At 26.6% G+C, this 13,269-nt stretch overlaps 2 protein-coding genes and 1 long non-coding RNA gene across 5 annotated transcripts; 2 read left to right on the top strand and 1 right to left on the bottom strand.

The window, feature by feature from the left end:
* Positions 1 to 790: 790 nt before the first annotated feature.
* Positions 791 to 2,043, bottom strand: LOC123263060. The gene is made up of 3 exons (XR_006509086.1): positions 1,767 to 2,043; positions 1,544 to 1,691; positions 791 to 1,467 (listed from the first exon to the last, which is right to left on the bottom strand). It is a non-coding gene; the product is annotated as an uncharacterized LOC123263060 (long non-coding RNA).
* Positions 2,044 to 3,234: 1,191 nt separating this feature from the next.
* Positions 3,235 to 8,785, top strand: LOC123263044 (WD repeat, SAM and U-box domain-containing protein 1-like). The gene is made up of 14 exons (XM_044725572.1): positions 3,235 to 3,415; positions 3,920 to 4,049; positions 4,483 to 4,654; positions 4,729 to 4,874; positions 4,931 to 5,163; positions 5,230 to 5,468; positions 5,819 to 6,168; positions 6,285 to 6,504; positions 6,575 to 6,720; positions 6,835 to 7,043; positions 7,131 to 7,426; positions 7,741 to 7,831; positions 7,909 to 8,165; positions 8,335 to 8,785. The coding sequence occupies exons 2-14, from the start codon at positions 3,940 to 3,942 to the stop codon at positions 8,644 to 8,646; spliced, it is 2,781 nt and encodes a 926-aa protein (XP_044581507.1). The 5' UTR covers positions 3,235 to 3,415; positions 3,920 to 3,939; the 3' UTR covers positions 8,647 to 8,785.
* Positions 8,786 to 9,957: 1,172 nt separating this feature from the next.
* Positions 9,958 to 12,394, top strand: LOC123263058 (myosin-2 essential light chain). 3 transcript variants are annotated; one of them, XM_044725593.1, is made up of 4 exons: positions 9,958 to 10,118; positions 10,244 to 10,271; positions 11,243 to 11,548; positions 12,222 to 12,394. In XM_044725593.1, exons 1-4 carry the CDS (start codon positions 10,116 to 10,118, stop codon positions 12,326 to 12,328), a joined length of 444 nt encoding a protein of 147 aa, XP_044581528.1. In that variant the 5' UTR covers positions 9,958 to 10,115; the 3' UTR covers positions 12,329 to 12,394. The 3 variants fall into 3 exon arrangements, with proteins under 3 accessions (XP_044581528.1, XP_044581527.1, XP_044581526.1); XM_044725592.1 differs by lacking the exons at positions 9,958 to 10,118; positions 10,244 to 10,271 and adding exons at positions 10,345 to 10,646; positions 10,873 to 10,954; XM_044725591.1 differs by lacking the exons at positions 9,958 to 10,118; positions 10,244 to 10,271 and adding exons at positions 10,346 to 10,648; positions 10,891 to 10,954.
* Positions 12,395 to 13,269: the final 875 nt, after the last annotated feature.

Raw genomic sequence — 13,269 nt, 5'->3', positions numbered from 1 at the left:
AAATAAATTTTAGGACATTACGGCCTTTTAATAACGTGTTTTTTTCAATATTCAAACAAAAAATCTACCTATCCATGTCGGGTGTAGCCGAATGGCACTTTTTTTCTCAATAATCCAACCCGTTTACAGCCAAAACATAAATTTTGAATAATCTCGCGTGAGATTAGGGGAGGGGGGAGGGAGTTGAGGAAAATCTTACGAAATCTCATCAAGGGGGGAGGGGGGGTTAAAAAATTCTCAAAAATGCCTCACGTAATTTATGGACGCCCCCTTAGTAATATTGCGGTAAGCCGCACAACAATAATCAAACACTGGGAATATTAACTAATTAATTAATTATAATTAATTAATTAAATATAAAAAAAAAAAAAAAAAAAAAAAACACAAATAACAATTTATTAATTAATTTTTTATAGCAATAAAGTTGGGTTTAATACTCACGGATGGTTTTTGCGTTTCCCTTTGCATTTTTTGGTAAGTGCTTTTTAGTAGATTTCATAGAAATCTAACTATTGCATTGGTCCTCATGACGGAACTTTTGAAAAATTTTGCTATATTTCGACTCAGCTCGTCAAGCGGATTCAGAAAATGCATATGGTTCAAAAGTTTATATATGTATGTATATATATACGATATAACCGGCCTTGTCTCTACTCTAACTCCCGCAATTCTGTACGGATCTTAATAAAACGTAACATACTCATTCTTAGGACTATTTCCGAGGTTAAGTTCGAAGATGAGCGAAATCGGTCGATTAGTTTAAAAATGGGAACAATTCACAAATTTTCAAAAATTACAAGAATTTTCAAAAAATTTGTTTGGCTTGAAATTAATTTTTATAATTTTCAGTAGATTTCATATAGAAATCGAACTATATCGTTAGTACTCTATGTCGGAATTTTCAAAAATTGTTGTACATCGTTACACAATATATATATAATCTTTTCTTATTCAATTGCTAGGCATTTAGTAATAAATTATGAAATCTACTTCCATTTCGGCTGCCGAATGGCTCTTTTTTTTTATTTGATTTTTCAAACCGAAAATTTATCGCGGGAGTTTGCGACCACGATTCCCGAAAAATAGATATAGGTTCGTCGAGTTTCGTCGGCAAAGGAGTTGGTACATAGAAGTGGAATATTTTTTAGAAAACATTTATTATAATAATTTATCTGTCGGAAAAAATCCTAAAAATCATCAGGTGTCAGCTGACCAGTATTATAAAATAAATTATCATAAATGAAGGGTGAAAAAAATTTTTTAATTTCTCACTCTCTTTCTCTGAATCTTTCGTTGAGACGAACGTACCACCGGCTGATCCCGGGTATTCTCTTTATAATCTGGATCTTCTTTCGGTCGTCTATTTTCTAAACTAGATTGAAGAGTCCATGTAGGGGAAGACGCTTTTTGAAAAAAATTAGTGATCCCGCCCAATTTTATTGGCGAGGTATCAGGTATTTTTGAAACCTACCCGGAGAGAGAAGAATAGATCCTAAGATATGTTATTAATTTTTTAATAATAAATATATATTCTATTACTCACTCTCTTTCTCAGAGTTTCTTATTGAATATATTCGATCTATCTATTGTCGTTTTCAAGTCCGAATTGTATGGCCCTCGTAAGTAAGGGCCCTTCTTTATAAATGGAGATTATTTTTGTTGTTTTCAATAAACTTTTCATATAACTCAAGCTAAATATAAACAAAAAAACACAAATCACAATTTATTATTAATTTTTCAATAATAAATATATATTAAATGCTCACTCTTCTTTTCTGAGTTTCTCTTTGTACTTTTTCGTATGTTCGCTTATTATCAAATTTTTTTAATCCAAACGCTATCGGGTGAGTTCGCGAAGAATAAGCTTCTCTGAATATTGAGTTCGAATTGTCTATTCTTATTGGGGATGGATTTAGTGGATCGATCACCAAATTACACATACATTTTAAAAATAGTAGTGCTATCATAATTAATTACCAATAATTAAATGGACAAATATGTAATCGAACAAATTTATAAAACTAAAAAACTATTCACTCCTCCTAAAACTTAACATAGCAAAATAAATATCACTGAAAAATACATAAAACAATTTTTTTTATTGTGTTAATTAATCCTACCTCTATATTAAAAAAAAATGAATTAATATTTATAATAAAAAAAAAAAAAAAACATTTTTTTTTGAGAACATTGCAAAAAAAATGAGCAAAGTCTTACCTCGTGGTTACATCCCTTGTCCATGTTTATTCAAATTTTTGTTTTTTTGTCTGTCAATCTTGGGCACTCACTCACTAATGAAACTCCAAATAATACTGATGTTCGGAGTGCCTACCCAAATTCGGAAAATTTTAGTAGAGGGAATGTGAAACTATATTATTTATATTTATGGACAGATTTTGTTATAAGATTTGCGCATAATTCGAGAAAAATGCATACTTGTTAAGAAAATTGGTGTAAATATAAAATGTATCTTATATTTATGTGTAGGACCCATTCATTATTTTCATTAGTTATTAAAAGAGTATAAAAGTAAGAAAAAGGGCAATTAAGTCCCGCCTTTCTGCACAGACTTAACCCTTTTTAATAGTGGTAGTCAGAATGAAGAAGAGTATTCAAATTTGAACGTAGAAAAAGCTTTGGCACTACTTAAAACTAAGTTATAGCCATCGTGTATAAAGCGTTTTGTTTTATTATTAAAAACGATGATTTGGAAATATTCAAAACTCAATTTGAGGAATATTTCTCTGAAACTTAATAAGTGTTTTTTATTTTTAGTGCAATAATAATTGATTAATTAGTGATTAATATTTATTTCTTGTTTAAGTGAACAGTCATTAAAAATTTTTTACTAGTAAAAAAAAATAAAATTTCACTTTCTTTAGAACTTTTAGCGTGTTCACTTTTTTTTTTATATCTTTAAAATTTAAGTTTAACTGTTGAGAAGTAATGAGTGAAAATTAAAATTTTTGGGTAATTCAGAAGAATTTTAAATTTTCGCTGAAGACATATCAGGTAAATTGAATTAAAATTCCAGATTGTTGGTCAGACACGACATTAATAATGAATATTATTTTTTTTAGAACATAAACCGGGCCATGGTCGAAATTTCTGAATGTATTTTACTAATGAGCAAAATAATAATATATTAGGAAGGAGATTTTGGCTTAGTATGCTTTTATCACTAAAAATAATTCATAACAAGAGCCACTCGGCTGGACTATGACTATCGATCGAAATGCATAAAAACAGGAATATATGTTTAACTAGACACGCGCTTCTTCATCATTATTTATGAACAGGACTCTAACTCTAGTTTAAGTTCACAGTCAGTAGTTAAGTTTTGCAAGCGGTTACAGCAGGTTACAATTTGTAAATTCACATTTTTTATAAGGAATTTATTTTTCTACATATTAAGGTAAATTTATATTATTTAATTAATTTTTTAAAATTATTATTATCATTAATATTTAAATTTTAAACACTTTACTTAACATTTCTTCTCTGATCACAAAATTTGGTATATTAATTATTTATTTTATTTTATTAGTTGTCGCGTTTAAAGGAAGAAATATAAGAAATAATTTTTTATAAAATTAATAAAAAATAAATTATAAAAATATGACAGGTATTTAATAAATGTTGAGAAATAATTCATTCGCGATTACAATGAAAGATGATCGATATTTCCGCGTGGTAGTCGTCACATAACACGTCAGTTTTAAGTTTATAAGCATTGTATATTTTATTAATTTGTATTGTGGCCTTTGCGCAGCATTGGCCTATACACAATAGAAATAGAATAATAATAGATACAATGAGGCCTAGTGCATTATTACTTTTATTTACGTGTTTAAGTTTTATCTTCTCGCGCTAACTGCCGGGCACGTTAATAATTCAAAGATGATATAATATTTTACAGAGAAGAAATCAGTATTAGAAATGGAGTCGTCTATCGAGGATGCTCATATTTTACAAACTTTATCCGTTCATAGGAATGATGTAAATAGTGTTGATTTTGCTGCTGATTGCACTTTGGTCACCGGTTCTGGGTAAGTAAATTTTATTTTATAAAGAAGAATAATTTTTTTTAAAATAAACTTCTCTAAGTCTAGAAAATTATTTTTAAAAAATTGCATTTATAATTTTTTAAAATAGAATTTTTAAATGAAGTTTTTAAAATGGAATTTTTAAATAAAGTTTTTAAAATGGAATTTAAAATAAATTTTTTAAAATATAATTTTTTAAAAATAAAATTTTTCAAATTGAATTTTTTAAATAAATTTTTTAAAATGCAATTTAAAAAAAAAAATATTTGAAAATGAAATTTTTAAATAAATTTTTTAAAATGCAATTTTTAAATAATTTTTTTATAATGGAATTTTTAAATAAATTTATAAAAATGGAATTTTTAAATAAATTTTTCTTGCTATAATGTATCAAAAAAAAAATTTTAATATCATAAAAAAAAAATTATTTTTCTAGGGATAAAAGTGTCAGAGTATGGAAATGGCACCAAGGAACTGGATATGAACAAGTATCATGGTCACCGTTAATGGGTCACAAATACGGAGTGACTTGTGTGAAAATTAGCCCTCAGTCAACGATGCTAGCCAGCGCGAGTATCGACGGGACAACACAACTCTGGAATTTAAGAGTAGATTATTTTAATTATTAATAAAAAAAAATATTATTAAATTTATCTACAATGATAATGATAATATTGAATAGACTGGATCAAAAATTCACACGCTGGTGCAAACTGGCGGTGAAGCTGTCAGAGTTTGTCGATTTGCTCCAGACTCAACTTTGCTGGTGACTGCGGGGGATAATGGACAAATTTGTCTCTGGGATCTTATCCGTCGGAACTTGATAAGGTAAATTTAAGCATAAATAAAAATATATTAATAATTATGAATTAATTAATTGACAGGTCTCTGCAGGCGCATGAAGGATCTGTCCAGAGCGTTACCTTCTCTCCAGACTCAAACTGGCTTCTAACGTCGTGCACTCTAGGAGTTTTGAAACTCTTCTCGTCATTTGAAATGGTGGATACCAGTGGGAGCCAGAGCTTGGACCAGTCGGTGAATGTCTTCGCGACAGTCGACGATGCTCATGATCTTGGGGTTGTTTGTTGCGACTTTTCTTCTTACCAAGTTATAACGAGTAAGTTTTTTTGTTAAAACTACAAAGGCAATTAAATAAAATGGTTTTTTTTTTTTTTATAATTAGATCAGGGGGCCATTGAGAAGTCATATCAACTGGTGACTTGTGGAAATGATCACGATGTTAAATTATGGGATGTTAAAGTTGTGGAAGGAAAAACTCAAACTCAGCCAATTACTGCATCGATAATGCTTTCAAAAGTATTTCAAAGGCATAGCAGTGCATTGACTTGTGTTAGATTTAGTTCTAATGGGGCTTATATTGTTAGTAGTGGCCTTGATAAAATTGCTGTGATATGGGATACAGTAAGTTGTTTATTTTTAAAGAAAAAAATAATTTTTAATAATTATTTGATATTTAAAATTTTATAATTAAATAAATTTTTTTAATTTAAAATAGTAATAATAATAAATTTATTTTTGAAATTATTATTACGTTTGAATTAAAAATTAAATATTTAATTTTTAATTCCAACATTTGAATAAAAAATTAAATTTTCAATTTTTAATTAAAAAAAAATAATAATTTCAAAAATACTTTTATTATTATTTAAAATTTTTTTAAATGTCAAAATAATAATAATAATTTATAATTTATAATGTTATTAAATAATAATAAATGCTCTTTAATAAATAATAATAATAATATTGTTTAGAATACAGGAAAAATAGTATCAGTTCTAAGAGATCACAAACGTTACGTAGCATGCTGTGCCTTCTCAAGAGACGGCAATCTTCTAGCAACAGGTTCAAACGACCGTAGCGTAATAGTCTGGGATCTCACTGGCAATAACTTAACCCTTGACTCAAAACTTTTGCGTCGAACTGCCGCTCTGATTCATCAGTCAAGCGAAGAAAATCAGGACGCGGTTCAGGAGCAAAAAGTTGTGCATTTTGCCGAAAATTCTGGCAATGATGTTACCCTGATTTCAACCTTGGACGACCACGGCGGCGCGGTCAATGGAGTTGCTTTCTACGGTAATAATTTACTAGCGTCTGGTTCTGGGTGAGTAATTTTATAAATTAAAATTCACAAAAATACTTAGAATTTTATAAATTAAAATTTACACAAATACTTAGAAATAATTAATTTTTATTTTTATTTTTATTTTTACTTTAAAGGGACAAACTTGTGAGACTCTGGACTGCAGAAAGAGAAGAAGAAATAGTAGACACAGAAAATGGAGAACAAATAGCACACGTGGAGCTTAAATTTGTCGAAAAGCCTTTCAGTCCTATTGACGGTCACAAGTACAGTGTAAATTACATCGAGTTCAGTCCTTGCGGAACAATGCTAGCTTCTTGCTCTTTAGACGGGACCACTATGCTCTGGTGTACTGAAGTAATCATCATTATATTAATTTTAATTGTCAATAATTTTAAGCAAATATTTTTTTTTAATTTTTTGACAGACTGGAGAACAAGCGCGTGAATCATTTGTCAATTCAGGAACTGGCATTCGTGTATGTCGCTGGTCTCCAGACGGTACCAAGCTAGCGACTGCTGGAGATGATGAAAAAACAACTCTTTGGGATATAAATACTATGGAAGAAATACAGTACTGTTATAAATCATTTATTCTATTAATTAGACATATTTTAATTAAATTAAATTAATTCAATTCAATTCAATTCAATTAAAATGGAAATAATATCAGGAATTTTGAATGCAGAATTTTGGAAGGCCACGCAGACGCAATTACCGCTATAGCCTTCACTCCAGACTCATCTTACATCGTGACAGCTTGCAGTGAAGGCTCCTGGAGGATATTTGAAATCTACGGAGACTCTAACGCAATTGCTGTCTGTGACGCTCATGATCTTGGAGTTCAAGGGTGCGATTTTAGTCCTGCTACTTCTTCACCTTTTACAGCAGTCGTTGGTATACTTTTTTATTTATTTTATAAATTAACAAAAATTTTTAAGTTTAGTTGTTTTATTGATTTTTCTTTGGATTTATTATTTAAAGGTTCAAGACATTCACCCACGGTTCGCGATGACGATAGCAAAAGTTTTACTTTAGCGACCTGCGGAAATGATTCTTATGTAAAGTTGTGGCAAATAAAAATTAATCCGAAGAATAACAAAGATTCTAATTTTTGTGAAGATGCTGAAGAAGGCTCTTATGCGAGTTTAGTGTCTTATAGAGAAAAACGAGTTCTTTCTGGTCATGGGGGAAATGTTATGGATGTTAAATTCGCTCCTTTTCATGGTGAAATTATTGGTAGTGTTGCTACTGATCGAACTGCTAGAATATGGAGTGTGGTAATATTTATTTTATTTAAACTATTTATTATTATTTTTTAAAAACTAGCTCAAAAAATAATAATAAATTTTTGAAATTATTATTGAATTAAAAATTAAATTTTTTATCCAAGTGTTGGGATACAAAATTAAAATAATAATTTTTTATTCAAAAATAATAATAATAATTTAAAAAATACATTTGTTAGTATTATTGTTATTATTTTTTAATAAAAAATTGAAAATTTAATTATTTAATTTTATTTACAAAATAATTTTTCGTTAAATTTTTTCAAATAATAAATTAAAAATAAATTTATTAATTTTTATTTCAGAATTCTGGTATGTGTCTCTTCGTACTAGAATATCATGAAAGTTTAGTAACATGTTGTGCCTTTTCCGGCGACACTGCGTTATTTGCTACAGGTAAATATAATCAATTACCAGTCATTGTCATATTAGTAACTACCATACAATTTTTTAAATAATTAATTTATATCTAGGGGCTTTGGATAAAACAGTAGCATTATGGCGACTTCCACAGCAACTTATATCCCAAAGTATTTTAATAGACCAATTACGGAACAACAGAAAAAATATAATCGATTGGAAAACCGAGGATATTGTTAAATGGCTGATTGAAGTTGATTTAGGAATTTTAGAAGGCCGCGTTGCGGCTTCTAGGCTCAATGGAAGACTTTTACTCACTTTGCCTGAAGAAGTTCTTATTGCAAGGCTTGGAGTCTTCGATTATCCAGATGTAATTTTTTTACTCATTTAAATAAATAAATTAATTTTAAAATTTAAAAATAAATTAATTTATTTATAAATTTAAAAATAAATTAATTAATTTTCAAATTTTAAAATCAATTATTTAATTTAAAAATTTTTAATTTTTACTTAATATTTATTATAATTTTTTCTTTCAGCTGATGAAGATATTTAAAAATCAGCTGTACTGGTTAAAACAGCAAGACATAAATACCTTCAATAATTATTTCGAAGACACAGAAGTTCCAGATGAATACGTTTGCCCGATTACTCACGAAATAATGCGCGAACCAGTGAAATGCTCAGATGGATTCATTTATGAGAAAGCCGCTATCAATGAATGGTTCCTCTGCGGGAAGTATACCAGTCCTATGACCAATGCGTCGTTGAGCGACACCTCAATTACTCCAGCGATTGCTTTGAGAAACGCCATTTGTATTTTTCTTCACGGTGAACGTTCTGATGATTAAATTAATTAATTTATTATTTGGCAATTTTCTAAATCTATTTTTTGGCATAAAGAATTTTTTTTTTTTAATTTTTAAATATTCTTTTGTATATTGACTTTTTTCTCTGCATAAGATCTCAACGTTCCAATTTTTTAAGACCGAAAATAAAAACACTGAAGTTAACTGACTAAAAATTTTTTTATAATTTTATAACAATTAAATTATTATAAATAAAAAAATAATAATTTTTATTGCAATTGATTTGTTATAAAAATAAAAAAAAATAATAGCTGTCAATTGACTTCAGTATCATAAATAAGTAACTTCATATCTAAACAATGACAAATAATTTATTCTTTTTTGTACAATAATAATAATAATAATAATAATAATTACTTACTAGTCAAAAGTCAATCGTAGTCACTTGGTGGCCTGTCATATCACCACCTCTTGTCAAAATATTAACACACACGACAAAAGTAACTAAAATTTCATTTAATAAATAAATAAATAATTGTATTTACTCCAAATTACCCGATTGTAAGATAAAACTCCGAGCCAATTGATGAAAATAAAGTTAGACGACATCTAAAAATTTTTATGATTTTTTTTATCAAAGAATTATAAGTGCAATTTTTTAAAAATATTTTTTAGTTATAATTTAATAAATTAAGCAAAATAAAAAAAATAAAAAATGTCGGCTTACTTTATTATTATAGCCAAGTGACCGAATTTTGACAGTCACGTATTTTTAATCAATTTTAATACATGATACTGAAGTTGACAGACAATAAAACTGTTTTTATAATTTTATAACAATGAAAATTAATTTAGCAGATATTTAATAATTTTCAGAACGTTTTTTAACAAATAAATTATGGCAAAAACAATAAGAAAAAAAAATTGACATGTAGAAATTTAAAAAAATTAAAAATGCAATTTATTAAAAATAATTTTTTAGAATTAATTTAATTGTTAAATAAAATTAAAAATTTGTCAAGTGATAGCTAACTTTAATGTCATAAATTATAAGTAAAAAATTTTAAAAGCATTTTTATTGTTGTAATTGATTTTTTATAAGAAATTAAAAAATTGACAGCTGTCAGCTGACTTTAGTATCATTTTAATATTGTAAATATGAAGTTACACTTATTTATACTTAAAAAATTATACTTTTATTTATAAACCTATAATTGTAGCACTGTGATTTATTTAAATATACTAACAACAATACGAGGGCGCTAGTTGTACCTTCGTTTATTTTTCCCACCGATAAATTGCCGGGAGGTTACGTGTTAATTTTTTTCCAATACACAATACACAATATATATACATATATACCACGCCCGTGGCATCCGTGTGTGGCTGTGTGCCATTTGTTCTTTTCTTGTATTAAATGTAAGCATTTCCATTAATAAATTGCGTTAGTCTGTGATTCATCGGATTATTAATCTGTAAACGTTTATTTTATTATTTCAAGACTGTTCGCCATGGTAAGTTTTTTTAATTATTACTCCAACAATAATTATAATTACAATTATCAATACAATTATAATTATCATTGTTATTGTCATTAGCATGATAAGATAAATAAAACAAAATTTTTTAATGTTTACAGGCATCTTACTCCGAAGACCAGCTCGCAGGTAATTTAAAAAAAAAACAATTACAAGTCAGTCGTATGGTGGTTGCTGGTTAATTTATATTTATACTTTCATTGGACATTGGAGATCTTTAAATGAGGTCAAGAGTAGAACTTGTCTCTTTTTATAGGTGAAACAGTGAGCAGACATTAACTGACCCCTCTACTGATCCCTTAAATGCGTTATTGCGAATAAATAACCTTTTATAGACAGAATTTAGCAGAGGTGATCTGCGCTGGAGGTGGTCATACTGTCTGCTCTGATTTAACCTGACAGTAGAGGGGTTCGCGATTTCATTTGCTGAATTTTTTAAAATTCTTAAGTCAGTTTAACGCTGACAGTTTTACTTGCTCGCGTTGCAATTTTTTATTTTAATTATTTTTTACGTTGCAATTTTATGAAAATAAAATCAGCAGACAGCTGACAATTTTCAGAATTTTTTTTATTAATAAAATTATTATAAAAAAATTAAAAGAAAAAATTCCACATGCAAAAAATTTGAAAAACTATACGTGCAATTTTTTAAAAATATTTTTTTATTGCTAATTCAATTAATAAAAAAAAATAAAAATTTTTTGCTGTCGGCTAATTTTAGTTTCATTGCAATTTTTTATTTTAATTATTTTTTAAAATGTACGGAGTTAATTACCAAGAACTGACTAACAGGATGCTCTCTTCAATGGATGGTGACTTTAGTTATGATATTAAAATTAACCGACGTACAACAATTTTAGATTGTTTTTTTTTTTTTATTAAATTAGAACAAAAAAAATATTTTTACAAAATTGCGTGTATAATTTTTATAATTTTCTACATGTGAAATTTTTTCAATAAATTTTTTTTTAATAATTTTTTCAATATAAAAAATTTAAAAAATTTTTAGATGTCGGCTAACTTTATTGTCATATTTTAGTTAGTTTAAAAAATAGTGGCAATTTTTTAAAATTGTTTTTTTTTTTTTTTTTTTTTTTTAGAGTTCCAAGAAGCATTCCAGTTGTTTGACAGCCGTGGAGACGGCAAGATCCACGTGTCCCAAATCGGCGATGCCCTAAGGGCTCTAGGGCAAAACCCCACCGAGTCAGACGTCAAAAAATTCACCCACCAGCACAAACCAGATGAGCGCATCAGTTTTGAAGTTTTCTTGCCAATTTATCAAGCTATTAGCAAGTCTCGCACGTCTGACACTGCTGATGATTTCATCGAGGGATTACGTCACTTTGATAAAGATGGAAATGGTATCATTTCCTCAGCTGAGTTGAGACACCTGCTAACTACTCTTGGTAAATATTATTTATTAATTTCAAAGAAATTTTGTTTTATTTATTTATTTTTTTTTATATTTAAGTCAGGAGTTACTTGATCATTTTTTAAAATTATTTTATAAATAAATTTATTCAAAAAAAAATTTTTTTTATTAAAAAAATTATTGAGTATTTGCTTAATTAATTTTTTAAGATAAAAATTAAATATTTTTTTAACACATTTAAGTTAGCAATTACTTGATCATTCTTTTAATTATTTTATAAATAAATTTGTTCGGAAAAATTTTTTTTGAAGTACATTTTTATTTTTTTATTTAATTTCTAAACATGAATTTTTTTTATTAAAAAAGTATTTTCTTAATTAATTGTTTTTTAACAAAAATTAAATATTTTTTTATCTTATTTAAATTAGCAGTTACTTGATCATTTTTTTATTTATTTTATAAATAAATTTGTTTAGAAAAATTTTTTTTTAAATACATTTTTATTTTTTTTTTTTTAATTTCTAAATATCAATTTTTTTTATTAAAAAAATTATTGAATGGTTGCTTAGTTAATTTTTTTAAAATAAAAATTAAATATTTTTTTATTAAAAAAATTATTGAATATTTGCTTAATTAATTTTTATCTTAAAAAATTGAATTTTTAATTTTTTGGCCAATATTTAATTAAAAAATAATTTTATTTACAGGTGAGAAACTGAGCGATGAAGAAGTCGAAACTCTTTTAGCTGGGCATGAAGATTCTCAAGGAAATATTAATTACGAAGAATTTGTCCGTCATGTTATGTGCGGTTAATTTATAATAATGAAAAACTAATATTCCTAATGCATTTAATTAAATTTCTATTCAATTTTCCATTTATTTTACTATGTATTATTAATTTTATAAATAATTTACATTTTTAAAATACAATACTTCATTTACTATTTGCAATAATTAATTTTTTAATTTTCGATGTTTCAGGCGTTAAGATAAATTTAAATTAAATGCAGTATAAAAATAGTTACATAGAATTAAAATTTTTATAATTGTATCTGTTGAGTAAAAGACAGACGTAAAATAATCTAAAAATTTTTTATTTATATTTATAAAATAAAAACAACTATCGACTGTACGATTATTTATTTTCTTTTTTTATTACTCATTTTCTGAAAAATAATCATTAATGTTTGTAGCAGTGTATGAATATAAAATTTTTAATTAATTAGATGTTGTAATTAAAATATATTTATGAATGACAAACTAGAATTATTCAATAGTTGGATTATTTAAAATACAGCTATTTAGTTGAGAAATTTTTTTTTTTTATTTATTTTTTATAATTTATTTTCATTTTTTATTTTCTATTCAAATCAAAATTTTTGATAAAAAATATGAGACAAAAAAATCCTCAAAAAAAAATCGTTAATAATTATATTCAGTTTTTATTTATTATATTACAGGTAGTGTAAGAGATAATATATCGCGTGACTAATGCAAAAAGGGCGCATAGCAACAAGTTAGTAGGGATCCATGCTGAAAGGGCACATAAAAAAAATTTATGTTCTCATATAAAATTTTGATAAATAGCTTCACAAGACATGAAATTACAAAATTTAATAAATAAAAAAAAATTTCTTAACTACCGGTCCCTATACGATTGTAACTTTATATTTTTCTCTTAGACAAAGAAGAATTTTGAAAAAAAAAAAAAACACTCTGCTACGTAATAGATTTTTTAATTATCTATTTCATAG

Source organism: Cotesia glomerata, linkage group LG4, assembly GCF_020080835.1.
Source record: "Cotesia glomerata isolate CgM1 linkage group LG4, MPM_Cglom_v2.3, whole genome shotgun sequence".
NCBI lineage: Eukaryota > Metazoa > Arthropoda > Insecta > Hymenoptera > Braconidae > Cotesia > Cotesia glomerata.
The sequence above is the reverse complement of the archived record's forward strand: the minus strand, read 5'-3'. Positions and strand labels throughout refer to the sequence as shown.

Excerpts from the sequence above, each read along its gene's own strand:
- LOC123263044 (XM_044725572.1), top strand. The coding sequence starts at position 3,940 with ATGGAGTCGTCTATCGAGGATGCTCATATTTTACAAACTTTATCCGTT. Across the intron at positions 5,164-5,229 it reads TTCTTACCAAGTTATAACGA|ATCAGGGGGCCATTGAGAAG; the intron begins GTAAGTTTTTTT and ends TTTTATAATTAG. Across the intron at positions 8,166-8,334 it reads GAGTCTTCGATTATCCAGAT|CTGATGAAGATATTTAAAAA; the intron begins GTAATTTTTTTA and ends TTTTTCTTTCAG.
- LOC123263058 (XM_044725592.1), top strand. The coding sequence starts at position 10,900 with ATGTACGGAGTTAATTACCAAGAACTGACTAACAGGATGCTCTCTTCA. Across the intron at positions 10,955-11,242 it reads GATGCTCTCTTCAATGGATG|AGTTCCAAGAAGCATTCCAG; the intron begins GTGACTTTAGTT and ends TTTTTTTTTTAG. Across the intron at positions 11,549-12,221 it reads ACACCTGCTAACTACTCTTG|GTGAGAAACTGAGCGATGAA; the intron begins GTAAATATTATT and ends TTTTATTTACAG.